This window comes from Neltuma alba, unplaced genomic scaffold (genome assembly GCF_004799145.2).
Source record: "Neltuma alba isolate B1F8T4 unplaced genomic scaffold, ASM479914v2 tig00011689_pilon, whole genome shotgun sequence".
Classification (NCBI taxonomy): Eukaryota; Viridiplantae; Streptophyta; class Magnoliopsida; order Fabales; family Fabaceae; genus Neltuma; species Neltuma alba.
The window spans coordinates 19,543-36,023 of NW_021636328.1; the positions used below are offsets into that span (position 1 = coordinate 19,543).

Sequence of the window (16,481 nt, forward strand, 5' to 3'; positions counted from 1 at the left end):
GCGATGGTTGCTCCTGGGGCCTGATCTGTAGCCTTTCCCTCTCGCCGGGAACAAGTGGATCGCGTGCCTGAAAGGGTTAATTGGCAACAGTTAGATCCCAATTTCTATGAAAAAATTCATCTTTAATCTCCAGATGCAGTCTCTTTTTTTGAGCGTTTCGAGTCTAGAACACAGATTCTGCCGGTCAGGAGGAACATGCCTTGTGAGCCTGTGCTTGTGTGGGTACGTTGAAATTGGACTGCACTAGTTCAGAGATCTCACTCTCGTGCCTAGTAGGGTACGCTAGATCTGTGTTTTATAATTTTGATCTTGATGTTCGAGGCTTGTGAGGTTTGGTATTTTTGCATGTTTTCTCTTAGATTTGCCTTTCATTACTGGCAGGATCTGGTTGTGCGGTTAATGGAGGATTGGATCTTGATGTCATGTATGGGTATGATGAATGAACAGCAGGGGCGGTGGCGCTTGGAATTCAACAGTAAACGCGTTTGCTGCATCACTGTTTGTTGGCCGCGAAAGGGTTCAAGTTTCATACATAATGTTCTTAATAATTCAACTTTTTGTCGATGGGCCATTATTATAATAACATGTCATCCAACTTCTGGATCTGATCTTTGGAGGGTTTGGTTGCTGAGGCGTGTGTGTGTGATAGGTGTGTAAGGCATGCATCTAGAAGGTATTTGTTCTGTTGTTTTCTTCCTTGTTACTGGACCTTTGCCATTGCAGGTGCGCTTGCATGGCAGGTCACCCATCTTAATAGAATTATTCTCTTTTGGTTTTTGGGGGGAGACGACTCGGGATCAATTTTTCATTCGTCCCGGCTCTCCTCCCAGGTGGCGTGTGTTGCTCCCTTTTTTTTTTTTTTCCTCCCCTTTCTTTTCTCGTCTCTCTTCTCTGCTTTTACTTTTATCTTTTCTTCCACGTTCCTTCAATTGCCCTCGGATTTAACTCCGCACACCCGTGACCTATGGCATGATGCTCAAACACTAAAGCTAAGGTTACACTCTATATCGTGTAAACACGAGTGATTGTGTAGCCTGCACAAGGTATGCATAAGGTAGGTGACTGAATTCACAACGAGAATGATGCAATCTGTCAAATATATTCTATTAACCGCATCAGTTTGATTGATGAATTATACTGAAGTTCACACTAGTGGCCGTTGATTTCAGCAAGCAAGCAATGTTCAGCGTCATCTCCCTATTTTTCTCCAATTGCCTGTTGTTTTCATATGTTTCCTTTATTGAATAAATAACCATGTCGTAAAAGCGTCATCATAACAAACATGCAAATCATCACGCACGCCATTCCCTAATGTTTCTCGGTATTTAGCAACTGTCTGCTAAAGATATTGTTTGTTAGTTTCGGCAAGTTCTTTTACACGCTTCGTTTAGTTGTAGTTTTATTCAAGTTCTTGAGATTGATGTTCACAACCATGTAAGTTTATTTAATATCTCTAGTTGTGAATTTTATGTTCTTTAGCATATTGAAAATCCCCATAAGGCTTGCTGTGGCTTCTTGTGGTGGTGGTTGTAGGGTATCGAAAATGTAAGCAGTAGTTTGCTTAGATGCTCTTTGTGGCAGTATATACTATTTGCCTAATAATTACAACTATGGCGAGGGATTTGAAGGCAGAGAAGGTGGGGCATTCTGTGTGTGTTGGCCTCAAGGCTTGGCTGTGCGTCCACTCTTGTTCTTGTGTGTGGTAATTGGGATGAATCTGTGTCTAGCAGGCCCTAACGGGTCTTTGTGTAACCTGGTGTAAGCCTAACGTGAGCATTCATTATTTAGTTTCGAGTATGGATAGCTGGCCCTCGTTAACCGGAAGATGTTTACCTGTCTCTAATAATTAGATGCATTGACAATGCGCCATCTGCATTCGCGTGGATCTTCTTGTCAGCAGCAGAGTTCCGAAGTATGCAGAGATGCATTTTTGGAGCTGCAGTTTGGCAAGATATGAGCTTCCAGTATTTCTCCCAGCTTGAGGTAGATCTACTACTGTTGAGCTAAGTTTTTTCTGTTTTTCTGAAAGTATTCACGCAGTTTATTTCTTCTTCATTTAGTTTGTTGCCAGTAATGGATTGGTATAGTCAGTCTAATGATACGAGCTTTGGAGAATGGATTTTTATTGTTTAACTGTTTTTCTTCACAGCACCTCGACTGACATGGCTTGTAATTTGGTGTGCGTCGTTCAATTTCTTTGTTGCACTTCAGTATCTGGGGTATATTTGTCAATTTATTTGTGTTTTTACTAATGATTCTTTGGTGTTTTTGCTTTACGGTGCATGTATGATCTGTCAGCCTGGTTCCTAATGACTTCGGAGGCAATGGCTAATGCTATGTTTCTTATTTAGATGGCTAGCCTATTGTTTTGTAAATTTCTTTTTGGGGCGGCATTGGCGAATAAGATTCTCAATTGTACTTCGATTTTATGGATTGGATGTTTCGCTCTCGGCACTGGGTTGATGATTCTGCTATAAACCGACCGGGCGGTTTATTTGGAGCGAGATGAAAATGAGGAGCGATTTTTTTTAAAACATATTTAAATGGGAAAATGACAAAAAAAAAAGTTAGAAATTACTAAATATCGAATAAGTAATGTCAACAAATTTTATTTGGAAATTTGTTGCTAAACTTGATTTAGGATTTAGTGGTTATTATTATTTTTTTGTTGTTGTCATTCTCCCGATGTGAATAGTGAATATATTTCAATTTTGCCTGAAAATTGTTATCTTCTAATATTATGTAGTGGTTGTTTTTCAAGCCCGTGCGAAAAAATTAGGCTGATATTGTAACAACAAATAATTATGTTTTTTTTTTGGTGTACAACAAATAAATATATTATTAGTATCGTATAGTATATATAATGTATAAGAAGACCCATTCATTATAGTATACAACACGCGGTATTAGTGATGAATGCTATAAATCTTTTGGGCGGCAAGACCTGCATGTGGGCCTATGACGCCCCACTCATTGAAATGACGAATTAATGTGTCTGGTTTGATCTGGTCAGACGCGATGGATGGACTGGTGCTGTGAGTCATGTGCGGAGATGCCGTTGGTCGAGCAAGGATTCATTCTCCCGAGTTGGGCGAGACAATGGTGGATGGAGTGAACAGAAGCGCGGAGCGTTTTATTTTGCAGGTGTGCAGAATCCATATGGAGGAATGAATTTTGCTTGTTCGCTGGTTTGAATGGGTTTGGCTTTAATAACTTGCTCTATTGATGGATCCATGAGCTCTAAATTGGTTTGAGCGCCCAATACGGCCACGTTTTGGGAGGATGGTGGTTCGATTCCACCTGGATTCGACACTCTGGATTCTTGCCCAAATTGTTCCAGAAAACGGGCATGATGCTGATAGAACTGATGGGTGCATAAAGCAGGATGGCTTTTGCGTCACATCCAACGGTTGGCTGTTTCTATTGGTCCAATATTTCTAGTTAATTATGTGAATATTATGAAATAGGCATCTAAGGAGGCTGTGGCTGTCCATTTATTGTACTGGGCATCGATCCATATGGAGTGTTGCATGTATTTAATGCTTAGCGGCGCCTACGAGCTATGGAGTGGCTTCGGATTTGAGAATCGGTGTTTCGTTACCCCTCTTCAATGGTGTGGTCTCCTAGCCACACTGTCTGATTATCCTAGGTACCAACTCTTCGGACGTTTTGTTTTTATTCCCCGTAATCTTTTAAGGGATTCTAATTTTTATCATAAGAACACCCAACAATAAAAACAGTTAAAATTATTAAATACCATGTCATAAAATTTAAGTGATTTTTATTATTATTCTCATTAAGTACTTTAAAGTTCATCATATTGATCTATACTCTGTCATATGTATCAATAAAACAGTTAAAATTATTAAATATATTATAGAATTTAAGTGATTATTATTATTATTCTCATTAAGTGCTTTAAATTTCGTCGTATCAATCCATGCTCTATCACTGTTACTTTTATTAAATATTCACGTATATGAAAAAAGAAAAATGCTAAACTATCAGCGGGTTTTGACCAAAAATTCTTCTTGAAGGAGTTTTGTAACGAGGATTGGGGGAGGAGATCTTTGGTGATTACTTTTCCTATTGAGCTGTTTTTCTGAGGAAAAAAAATCGGGCGACAAGATCCCACATGCGCGACACGTCACAATATGATCGTCGATATGCGCGCGCACACGGGTTCTTGAAAGTAAAATTTGCACACCTTGGTTTTCGCAAGTCATGACGAAAGAAAGTGATCGGAGAACATTGCGTTACTCTTGAGGTACTACCTCCGGTCTTTAAATATAAAATCTTATTTAATTTTTATTTTAATTTTAAATATAAGATCCTAATTTATTTTATTTCTCATATTTATATATATATTTTCAAAATAACTCTTCTAACAATAATAATTTTAGTTAATACACTTGATTAATAAGGATATTTTGGGAAAGACAATAGTTATTTAGGACAAATAACTAACTTAACTTACTTTTTTAATCTCCTCAAATTAGTTAATTGACTCTTATAATTATGACCGGAGATAGTATTTTATATAGTATATCTAACATTTTAAAATATATTTTTGTTGTTTTGGTTCTAGATGTATCAAAAAATATTTTTAAGTGTTGGGAGCATCAAAAAATATACTTTAAGATGCTGGTTCTAGATACACTAAAAAATATTTTAAGGTGTTGATGTACTTAAAAAAAATATTTCAGAGTACTGGATATATCAAAAAATATTTTGAAGTCCTAAATATATTTGAGAAGATATTTTGAAATGTTAGGTGGATTTTAACCCAAGAAAGTAATACTGGAAACGGTTGCATCTCAGGATAGAAACTTGTGTTTAATCATACAGGCGAAATTTGTGTTTAATCATTTTTTTTATAATGTTATAATTAAAGGGTTTTTGGGGTTGAAATGGATCTGAGCGAATAACATAAAATCTGTTATAATACGATTCCAATTGAACATAGAAGCATTCCGAGTTTCCAACTTATGTACTTAATGGGATTTGTTCCAAGTAAACTAAAGTAGATTTTAAATTTAGAATTGAATTTAAAATATCAATAACAATTCGATAGAGTATTCAATAACTTTCTTTTGTTTTGTTCAAGTTTAAATGAAATCTTTTATGCAAGATCATGAGAATTTTGGGGCAGTTGAGCCAGCCACCAAAAATGTCCAAATTAAATATCTGCTCACATACTATCTCTCATACTTCATATAAAAATTGATTTGACATTTAATTTATTTTTAAATATAGTATTTTAATTCATTTTATCTCTTATATCTATTCATTTTGTTTAAAGTGGTTTTTATAGCAATTGCATATATTAAATGTTTTATCAAATGATAGTTTTACTTAATATAAATAATTAGTAATGACATTTTATGAAAGATAACATATTTATTACAAATAACTAATTTAACTAATTTTTCTAATCTACTTAGTTAATTAGCTCTTATATTAAAAATAGAAGGTAGTATTACTTATTATGAAACTTTTTTAAAAATCTTTTTGTTAGTTTTAAAAATTTTATATCGTTCAGTATCCCAATATCTGACTATTAAAACATGACATGTTATTGACTTTATATCCATCAAGTTTTTTTTTTTTATATAACTCGCAAGCTTTAAGTCATAAATAAAAAAATAATGTTAATTTGTAGGTGATGTCTAGATAAATATTATATTTGTAATTAAATATTCGATACATTATTACTATTAAAATGATTTGCGTAAATTTCTCTTCTTCACTATTAGTAGATAATTTGTATTTAAAAACACCCGTTTTTCCCACTAGTTGCATGGCGGTCTTTGCCTATAGAGATAAGCAATGTTTATATTTGCCATAGGCTAAAACGCAACGATTTGCTATTTCAGAATTTGGATGCCATATATCCTACGTTGGAAAACCAAGAATTATGAATTCTGCAGAGGCCATGATCCATTTAACAATATTAATGCATGATAGTCTCTCGTGAAAAAATTATCACGCTACGCTACCCTCAAACCATATAAAGTAGAGCTCATGCTACAAATTTCACATGATATGCGGCACTATTCATGCTGCTTGATACTCCCTCTAATCTTAAATATAAGATACTCCTCCAGTTTTTAATATAGGATTCAATTTTTGATTTAGTTTTGATTTTAAATATAAGATCTCACTTCTCCTATTTATTAATTTTCTCTAAATTACCCCTATGGATACTTCCTCAACCATAATCAAGTAAAAGACAGAGACGTGATATTAAGAAAGATGATTATGGTCTTTTAGGAAAAATGTGTCACTTTTTTCATAATTAATCAATTTATCTAACTTCTTTAATCTAATCAAACTAGTTAAATAGGTTTTATATTAAGAACTAGATGAATATGTTTATAATGTAAACTGTATCGTAAAATAAGTTTTATATCTAAGATATTATAAAATGAGTCTTATATTTAAAAAGAGAGGAGTAATATATAACGCTACTGCAAGCACAAAACCTTCACGTCGGACAGCCCGGAAGTGCCCCCCTCAAGCACAGAGCCCACTAATTAAATGTAAAATCATCCTATTTCAATCCCTCCCCGGAAAAAAAAAACGGAGAGGAGAAAGGAAAATAAATCTTACTTTGACCGTGTCATATTTTATACTAATTTAATAATATAGAGTAAAATATATTGACTACTCTTCTATTTTATTTAAATTATATAAACCTCTCATCTATTTTGAAAAAAAAAATATAAATCTCTTTTGAAATTAAAATGTATGTTATACAAATTTTTATGAGTCAAAGTGTGACAAGTACGCTGAAGTATTTTGTTAGATGCATTTGAGTAAAATATTTCAGGGTGTTAGAAGTACCTTAACCCAATCTTTATTATTTGTTTGAGATTTGATTTCTATTCATCCAACTATTAGGTTGTCGTTAAATTTGATTTTTATACTTTTACTTTTATCAAAACATCACATAAACATTATCTAAACATTTATATCTATAAAAAATAATTTTTGATACAAAAACATTATAATATATGTATTTTGAAACTTTTGATATGTTATACAATTTATTAATTTTTATTATATTATAGAATTATATAATTTTAATTCTTTATGATATATTAAAACTTATTTATTTAGGTTTCTTTTAAATGGCCAGAAAATATTTTAAATGCATATTTTTATCATATAAAATAAATTATGTGAGTTTGGGACATTTTATAGATCAATGAAATTTAAAATTGAAATTTTTTTCAAAACTTTTGTTGCAAACATTTATAACTTATTTGATCGATTATATATTTATTTAAAGAATTAATCAAATTTTTATTCAATTTTTTATATTTACATGAACTAAATTATTTAATTTTCTGTCCCAATATGATAAAAATATTAAACAAATAAATATTTGTAAAAATAAAAAATTAATAAATGAAAATTATTTTAACATAAATTTTAATTAAAAAAACAACATTTTAGAATATTCTTATTAGAGTTATGTGTAATTTTGTGTGTTTTCAAAATGGAAGGAAGGTCCATGTAATAAGAATAAAATGGAAGAAAGTTTAGAATATTTTACTTAATAATATATTATTATAATATAATGCTAATCAAAAGCTTGTATGGTTGGCAAGGGTGCCACTCATATCTTACTGAAATATAAGTTCAAATCTGGTTATTAATGCAAGGAGGGAGCGATCTGTCAACACAACTATATATAAGGGCTTTTTGAGTCTTAAGATATTTGACCAAAAAAAAAAAAGGATCTTAAGATAAACTTTAATTTTGCCTTAAAAAAACAGTGATATATACACATGAACAGACTTTACTTTGATATAGGAGAGGGTAGAAGTCCGCAACGAAAATAGGGCCAACGAGTCATCCAAGTTGATGTTACTTTGTGTTTATCGTGAGGTAGGCGCGTAGCTGGATCATGGATGGCTACACTTACATGTGGTATGACTCTCTAGGGTGGCTGCACATAAGGTGGACCTTGACGGGCGTATGCAGTTAAATGCTCACCACTCACCACTCTCGGCTCGGAGTTCCAAGTGGGGTTGCCTTCGAATAGTCCTTCACTTCACTTTGACACGCGCCAGCTTTCTGCGATTGGTGACACACATTTAATGACGCCCTTCCTCCTCTTCTTATCTCACTGTGTTGGAGGTAGGACGGATCACATGTAAACCAACAGGAGATAGCCGGATGATCACCGCCACTTTCATACGCATCTACTTTTAAGCTGATTTGCTTGCCTCCTGATGTTTCAATATATTTTTAAAAATCTTCATCGTGTAAGGTAATACGCATCGCTAAGTAAAGACATCCTTTTGAAAGAAAAAATGAAAACACCTTAATTAAGAAGTTAAACTTGCCACGGCAAACCTATTCACAGCATTGTGGTGTCTATAAGACATTTTTGTCCTTCAAGGCATAGCAAAGAGTCCCTGGATAAGCAACTTCCTCAGTGGTACCGAATATGGAGTGGAGATCGGCGGAATTTATTGGCCTTTAATTCTTTGTCCATTTTATTTCTTTGATATATTACGCTTCCCCTCCGCCTCTCTTCTTCCAGAGACTCTTCTTCTGGTCTTTGTTATTGATTATCAGTGGCTGTAATTTTTTTCTTCTTCTTGACAATAAGTAGCTCGTGTCTCTTCTCTTTTTCAATTTTCCCCCTCTCGGGACAGGACTCTTCTTTCACTCAAAGTAAGTAACATCCTGCTGAGTAGAATGTAGTTTTTTCAATACATTCTTTATGATTCCTGTAAGTTGTATGCTTATGGATTTCTATTACTTCGTCACTCTAAATCCATATCCTGCTATGCTTGAGCTTCTGGACGCTGTATATTTATCATTCTTCTGGCTTCTCTAGTCTGAACTCTTCTCTGCGGCTTTACTTTTTGTTTACGGTTTTCTCTTCTCTGTTTTTTTATCCCTTCTCTCGAATTCCCTTTTTTTTTTTTTTGGTTTCCCTTCCTTTTTAATAGTTCTCACTGGTTTTGTTACCCTTCCTTTTAAGAAAATTTCAGTCATCATGTTCAATTCCCAGAACAACGGTCAACACGTCCGGGAAGGCAGCAGCGTTTGCACTGCATCGAAGGTAACAAGCTGTTAAACTGTCATCTTCATACTCCCTCTGGTTTTTCTTCTGTTCTGTAATGCCTTGTTTGTTGTTTGTCGATGAAGATTGAGGAGCTCAAGGCTGCGATTGGGCCCTTATCCGGACGCAGCCTAAAGTACTGCACCGACGGTTGTTTGAGGGGCTATCTGGAAGTTAACAATTGGAATGTGAAGAAGGCCAAGAAGATGTTGGAGCACACACTGGAGTGGAGATCAGCATACAAGCCTGAGGAAATCCGCTGGGTATGATCCGTTCAACGCTCGTTAGTGATTACTCTGTAAATTTAACCTTAGGTATTTTGTGATTTGACAGCATGAGGTTGCAAAGGAAGGGGAGAGAGGGATTATGTACAGAGCAAGTTTTCATGACCGACAGGGAAGGACCGTTCTCGTAATGAGAGCTGGGACTGCAATTCAGGTTTTATTGCATTCTAAGTTTAAAGTTTAACTACTGAGTTGCTCGAGAGTTAAATGTGGTTGTGGGTTTTGCAGAAAATATCTTCAGTTGAAAATATGATACGGTTCAATGTGTACCTTCTGGAAAATGCGGTGCTCAACTTTCAGCAAGGTCAAGATCAAATGGCGTGGCTGATAGATTTCACTGGATGGTCACTCACCAAGAGCATGCCCATTAGATTATCAAGAGAGTTTATTAGCATTCTGCAAAATCACTATCCTGATAGGCTTGCCATAGCATTTCTTTACAACCCTCCTCGGGCGTTTGAGGCCTTTTTGAAGGTTCGCTTTCAATGTTTGCGTTCTATGCCCACAGGCCACATTGCTACAATCCTTCTCTTCATGGTGTCATTTTTTTAATGCAGATAATCAAGTACTTCCTGGATAATAAGACAATTGAGAAGGCCAAGTTCGTGTACCCCAAAGAGAAAGAAAGCGTGGATCTCATGAAGTCGTACTTTGATGAAGAAAATCTTCCCATAGAATTTGGGGGGAAGGCTTCAATGAAGTATGACCACGAGGAATACTCCAGATTAATGACTCAGGATGATTTGAAATCCGCGGCGTTTTGAAAGCCAGTCAAGCGGCGTTTTGGGGAACTGATGACAGCCAGTCAAGCCACCTTGGTGCTGGCCAATCCAGTGCCTAAACTTCGGTGGAGATGAAAGTTACCGGTCTATCTGATTTCCTCTACTAAACAGTTGTTTCTCGCAAATGAAGAAGTTAGTTTATTTGATGGTCCCAACCCCCGGGGGGGGGGGGGGGAACTGCGGTCCATCGAACTTAATTCATTTAGTTACTATCAATACAAATATAACTTGTATGTCTCTAACCTCAATGTGTATTGAACCGCAAAAGCTGCCGTGTCATTTCGCCAGAATACCGAATAATTAGTCAAACTTCGAAATCAGTCATATAATCTATTGTAACGTAATACCCATCAAAAGAAGCATAGCATCTTGCTTTGCGGCTTGTGACGGAAAAAAATGAAGAACAATTATTTATTTATGAACAGGAAAACAAGCAAGTTTTTGGAGGACAGTTAGCAAATGGCTAGAGGAGGCGCCTGTGAATGATACGGGCAGTTGCTTTGTAAGAGCGTGCTAACAAGCCAAACCCTACACCAACGCCTAGGCAGATGCCAAGTCCGATTCCAACACCAACTCGCACGCCTGCGTTGAACCATGATAACTCACTATCTTCCCCATCTATATGTCCTGTTCCTTGCCAGTACATGCAGTTGTAATCACCTTCATTTTCACGTTTGAAGCTTCTGAAATCAGCTACCTATGAAGGAAAAAAGTAAGATGGTTCTAACAAGAAACATTACAGGAATAATCAGTAGTATTCTCTTACCACAGTGCAAGTAAATTGGTCACAAAAAACTTCTGCCACTTTCACAAAAAGGAACAAACCGAAATAGGACTGCCAAGAAACCACAAGGTGTCAAGGATCCTCCAATTACATCGACCAAAAACGTAAATTGGTCACAAAATTGACTGCTGCTAGACAAAATTAATTAATGATCCCTGTTAAACACGGGCACCCTCATGTAAGACAGCTGCAAAACTCAGCCGAACAACATAAGGATGCGAGGTAATTATTAAAAATAAGTTCCCTTTCCATAATGAAATCAGTCACTGCCATACTCCCAAGTTCAATATGCATTTTCAGAAAAAGATCGATAAAAGAAACCAAATCAGGATACAGGAGGTACCCCACTTTGGCTGGAAGCACAACCAATTTGCATAAAGGTCGCCCTTGGAACCACATTCCCAACAAAGTTGTTAAAGGCTGACGCTATAAGTCCACACTGGGCATTGCCTCATAAATTGGGCACTAGAAAATATGAGGCACATAATATTGAGTCAGTTTAGTAGCTAGTGGAGTCCCCATGAGGACCACAACTTAAAACTCGGTCCTCAGCATCATGATGACACTCGTATGATGAGATTTAATTCTATCTTCCGTCAAACTTGATAGTTTTATCAAACATTAAAACCAGCGTAGGCCTACAGTGCCTGATCAAGAGAAGCATTCAAAGTTCAAATCCCGGGGAAGAAAATCCAAATAAGATATTCATTGAAATAAACCAAAGGCCGCTTATAAAGATAACCAGCAGCATAATTCCCGCCCTCAGAGCATGATCCATTTGATACATCTCTTAGAGCTCGCGCATGTAAAGAGAGTGATGAGAAAGTCAGCATAGAAAATGCTTCAGGATAGGAAGAAACAAGGGGCCAAAACAGTTAAATAAGTCACAGGACGAAATTGGAGTAATACATCTATAGGAAATGGAAGTTACTTAAGATGTCCAAGGGAACAATACAAGCATCAGAACATCAAGCTAGAACATCACAATTCCAGCTATTTATATCAAGAGTTGTCAAGCATTTTACCTGCATATCGACTCTATCAGAGACATCTCTCTGGCAATCAGTTGTTTCATATTCTGGAATGGCGTCCAATGAACATCTCCTATCCTGCTTCTTGGGGAAATTGAGCTGCAGCGTCTTAGTTAAGATAATAGGTGTTCCTGAGAAGCAGCCAGCGACGTAGACCTCAATGGTTGGACTAGTTATCTCTGGGCTAGTAACATTTTTTCCCTTGAGGAAGCCAGTATTAGCTGTTATCTCTGTTTCACAAATCATGCTCCATTGCTTTGCGTTGAAGTTTGATTCCCCAGTGAAACCATTGCTATTGGACATCTCCAAAATTCCCCAGAGAATACGTTCCTCTTTGTCATAAACCTCAAATTTCATGCTCCCTGTCAACCGTATACAATCTGTGGTCACATAGGTCGTTTCTTTAGATTTTTTGTCCACCCGGTCTCTTCTAAGAACTGAAGACAGCCCATCCGAGTACATGCTACATCTTACACCATTTAACATTATAAGTGTATCCGGGTTTAGAGGGATATGATTGAGAGTGAGAAACTCGGGGGTGGATCTATCCACCCGAAAATTGCTAATTCTCACATAAAAAACTCTCAGATCAAACCAAGCTGATGATAAATTGGCACGGGGTCTATAAGGAGAGTATTTAATTATCTGAATTCTGTCGTTAGCACCTCCGTTGCTGGAAGCATCATAAGGAACTTCCATATCTCAGGCACACAATGGCTGAAGTCCCCTAAGATTGATTCAAAGCATCGTTGTAATCGTCAAAATTCACATTTGACTGCCAATGAAAGACTATTTCCCTATCAACAGATAATTAGATAATTAGACAATCGAAACAGTGAATCCTGAAATAAGAAATGAAATAGACACACCTCCGGTCCTAATTATAAAAGCTAGTTGACTAATTTAAGGAGATTAAGAAAAGAAGTTAAGTTAGTTATTTGTAATAAATGTGTTTTTTTTTCTAAAATATCCTTACTAATCAAATATATTGGTTAGAATTAACATTATTAGAATGACTAACTTGAGAAAAAACACATAAATATGTGAAACAAAATGGATTGGGATCTTATAATTAGAACCAAATTAAAAATCAAATAAGGTCTTATATTAAGGACAGGAAATAGTATGAGTCCAAACCTTATTACCGTACTAGTAAAAAAATGTTACAATGCAACAGCACAGTTTTACTCGTAATACAGCGTTGAAATAGATCCTTATGTTTTAAAACAGGACGCTTGTCTTGACTCTTGAGGAAACGGGAAGATAATAAAAAAATAAACAAAAATAAGACACTAAAGAAACTACAGAAGGGGGGTGGGGGATAGGAGTAAGGAGGGGAGAAGGGGAGGGGAAGAGAAACGGCAATTCCAGGAAAAGCACAGTTTTTTCAGCAAAAACCATACAGAATAAGATGACGTGGGGAGAAAAACTATACAAATGAAGTTATTTCTCAAGAAAGAAGCTTCCTTTTGCACCCTGTCCCCCAAAATAATTAAAAAGTTCATTATACGAGGACGAAATAGGCCTCCCAGCAAAACACAACACCCCCAAGGGACTGTTAATTGGGAGATGATACAGAGAGAAGGACACAGACCGGTACTCCACAAACAGCCCAGCCAAAAGAAACTCACGTCGGGGTTGCGGCAGGTTTAAATAAGAAGAGAACATGAAAGGGAAGAAAAAAAAGAGCAGTTGAACAGTGCAACTATTTTCCGTGAAAGCACTATTTAAGCATTTTCCGTTCCTCTTACCAGCGCTTAAAGAAAGTTAAATACACGTCATGCTACCGGCCAAATGTCAGAGTGGTGGACGTCCACAAACAAATTCTAACCATGCGAGTTGTTGATCCACAACATTTGATTATGATTCCACGTTCTTTCCCAACCACAAAGATATTCAGTCAGATTATAGACTCGCGAGCTCAGCGCTTTTGATTACCGGATATCCAACTCGCGGCTGGGATAGTGGCATATTGTTAGAAGAACTATCTTGAAAAAAAAATGTATAAATATTAAAGACAAAGTGGAGTGTGACTTTATATATTTGGGATCAATATAAAAGTCAAACAAGGTCTTATATTAAGGATCGAAGGTAGTATTTGTTTACAACTGCATTTATTTCTAATACTTATGGAGGATTTTTTTGGCCACCAATATTGATGAAGAAAACTAGTCAGATGCACCGAATACCTCTTGTGAGTTTTTTTTTAATTCTGAAAAATATGAGCACATGAAAGAGCGGGATGGAGAGCCACATCGATGAGACTTGTGAAGGAGATGGGGCTTCTGCCCTGAAAATGTCATGTTATCATAGAGCACTCGCATCTTGCAGTTACGTGTTCTTCTCCGAAAGGGATGTGCGTGCTGGAGTAAATCTTCGGCTGCAACAACACGCGCCAGTCCTCATCACTTTTCACATAATTGATAAGAACATGTAAATGAGATCCGACCAAGTTTTTAACCCTGACGTTGTTGATGGCAATACCTGTGGCTCTTCTTTCTATTACCAATCTGTCCCCCCACATACACTAACTGTCATCGTCATAAGCCAGTAGTTGTCTGGGAAGTCTGATATGTTATAAAGAATAAAACGATGTTAACCGTTTCATCTTCAGATAAACGATGCAGTGTAGAGGCCAACATCGCTGCTAATTACTGCTACATCCGCGTGTAAAAGAAATACTACCTCCGGTTTTTAATATAAAGTCCTGTTTGACTTTTATTTTGATCCTAAATATAAGACCTCAATCTATTTTGTCTATCATATTTACTCAATTTTTTCCAAGATAATCCTTCTAATAATTATAGTTCTAGTTAATACATTTGATTAGTAAGGATATTTTAGGAAAGATAACACCTATTTAGGACAAATAACTAATTCAACTTATTTTATTAATCTCCTCAAATTAATCAACTGGTTCTTATAATTTGGACCGGAGGTAGTATTAACAATAAATAGAAAAGATGAAAATTATGTCAGCATGTCACTGTATACTGTGTCTTTATAGCCCATTTATCCTGAACATTTTGAGATCAATACATAGCAACTCACAATTTTTCATACATTGTGGCTCTTAATGTGAGCTGGGGCGCATCGTGTTCGACTTTCGTTTTAATAACTACGGTGCATCCTTGCCGCGCGGTGGGTGGAGGAAGAGTGGGCTTGGCCCATTTGATCGAGAGAAGCGAATCTAAGATTCTCAGTTAATTATCGTTCTGCTTGAGGCTTGGTCTGGAGGGAGGAAACTACAGAAAGAAAAATGCCCGGGAGGAAAAATAGTAAAATTCTTTTTACTAATTTTAAAAAATGCATTCTATTATTACTCTTTTTTTCCCCTTTTTTTTTACAAGAGAAAATTCTTGTGAACTTAGTAAACCAAAAAGAAGAGTATCATGTTATCAAAAAACGGGAGGATGATGGCATACGGCATTTTCTTGTTTGGGGGATTCGTTGCCGTGATGGCACTTCTAATTTTTTTTTTTTTTGTGGGGTGTTAAATATTCTGATATAAAAGGATTTAAGGGAGTAGAGAGTAGAAACTCAAAGGATTTGTCAAATTAAATGATGTGCGTCGAACCCACGAAGGTTGTCGTGGAGCGAAAGACATCATAATTGAAGTTGGGCCGAATGGATCCCACCTTGTCATTGCTCACTCCCTAGTCCCTCCATCAATAATATTTGACCATGCTCCACGTTGCGTACTTCCTCGGTACCTCATGCTCCGGGCTGGGCTATGGTTCGGAGTGCCGTACGTGGCCACCTGTGGTTGGCCATATCTTTGATTTTGAACAATAGTCAGCCAATAGCCGGCCAAGGTATCACCCGAGGATCGTGTTCCCTTCGCACCGGATACAAAACCCCCTCCGGACGGTACAAGATTTTCTGGGATTCGCATCTGAGGGCCAGGATAAATCGGACCCACCTTACGTCCGCACATCCTCCATTATCATATCCTGTCCCTCCAGCTCTGACGGCGGATGCTCTCTTCTCCATGGCTTTCTTTTGTTTGCCAGTCAGCATGCGTACATCTCTTACTACGTATTACTGCCTGGTCTTATAATTAAAATTAAAGTCTTATTCATAGTTTATAAACAAAATCTTATATTTAGAATCAGAAATAATATTCTCTACGACCAAGACACCACCTTCCGTCCATTACAGTTTCATCTATGTAAGTTCATGCAAAATTTTTATTTATAAAAATTATACTGTTTCTGATCTTTAATATAAGAACTAAATAATTAATTTGAGAATATTAATAAAATTAGTTAAGATTGGTTATTTTTCTCAACTGTATGTTAAGACTCTCTAAACCAATCATGTGTATTAGATGATTAGAATTATTTATTGGTAAAAATCCCTTACAATCAACAGGAATATTTTGAGAAAATATAAAAGACAAAATAAATTGAAATCTTATATTTAAATGGAAGGCTTTTATATTAAAAACTGGAAATAATATTTAGTTTTATTTTTTCCTTCTTTCTCTCTTTGTGGTTATATATTGCCCGTTTA

At 36.2% G+C, this 16,481-nt stretch overlaps 2 protein-coding genes and 1 long non-coding RNA gene across 9 annotated transcripts; 2 read left to right on the forward strand and 1 right to left on the reverse strand.

Annotated features, from left to right (window-relative positions):
* LOC114716825 (uncharacterized) lies at positions 1–2,350 on the forward strand. 2 transcript variants are annotated; one of them, XR_003737663.1, is made up of 2 exons: positions 1–272; positions 382–2,350. It is a non-coding gene; the product is annotated as an uncharacterized LOC114716825 (long non-coding RNA). The 2 variants fall into 2 exon arrangements; XR_003737662.1 differs by having other exon boundaries at positions 3–277.
* A 5,912-nt stretch (positions 2,351–8,262) lies between these two features.
* Positions 8,263–10,468, forward strand: LOC114716830 (phosphatidylinositol transfer protein 3). 3 transcript variants are annotated; one of them, XM_028901904.1, is made up of 6 exons: positions 8,263–8,281; positions 9,015–9,085; positions 9,172–9,348; positions 9,419–9,523; positions 9,598–9,843; positions 9,927–10,468. In XM_028901904.1, the coding sequence occupies exons 2-6, from the start codon at positions 9,020–9,022 to the stop codon at positions 10,131–10,133; spliced, it is 801 nt and encodes a 266-aa protein (XP_028757737.1). In that variant the 5' UTR covers positions 8,263–8,281; positions 9,015–9,019; the 3' UTR covers positions 10,134–10,468. The 3 variants fall into 3 exon arrangements, with proteins under 3 accessions (XP_028757737.1, XP_028757736.1, XP_028757735.1); XM_028901903.1 differs by lacking the exon at positions 8,263–8,281 and adding an exon at positions 8,318–8,691 and having other exon boundaries at positions 9,005–9,085; XM_028901902.1 differs by lacking the exon at positions 8,263–8,281 and adding an exon at positions 8,319–8,691.
* Positions 10,452–13,666, reverse strand: LOC114716829 (uncharacterized protein At1g01500). 4 transcript variants are annotated; one of them, XR_003737664.1, is made up of 4 exons: positions 13,561–13,657; positions 11,961–12,763; positions 10,918–11,090; positions 10,766–10,848 (listed from the first exon to the last, which is right to left on the reverse strand). XR_003737664.1 is itself a non-coding variant. In XM_028901901.1 (3 exons), the coding sequence occupies exons 2-3, from the start codon at positions 12,663–12,665 to the stop codon at positions 10,615–10,617; spliced, it is 939 nt and encodes a 312-aa protein (XP_028757734.1). In that variant the 5' UTR covers positions 12,666–12,763; positions 13,598–13,666; the 3' UTR covers positions 10,452–10,614. The 4 variants fall into 4 exon arrangements, 3 of the variants coding, with proteins under 3 accessions (XP_028757734.1, XP_028757731.1, XP_028757733.1); XM_028901901.1 differs by lacking the exon at positions 10,918–11,090 and having other exon boundaries at positions 10,452–10,848; positions 13,598–13,666; XM_028901898.1 differs by lacking the exon at positions 10,918–11,090 and having other exon boundaries at positions 10,452–10,848.
* Between the last annotated feature and the right edge of the window lie 2,815 nt (positions 13,667–16,481).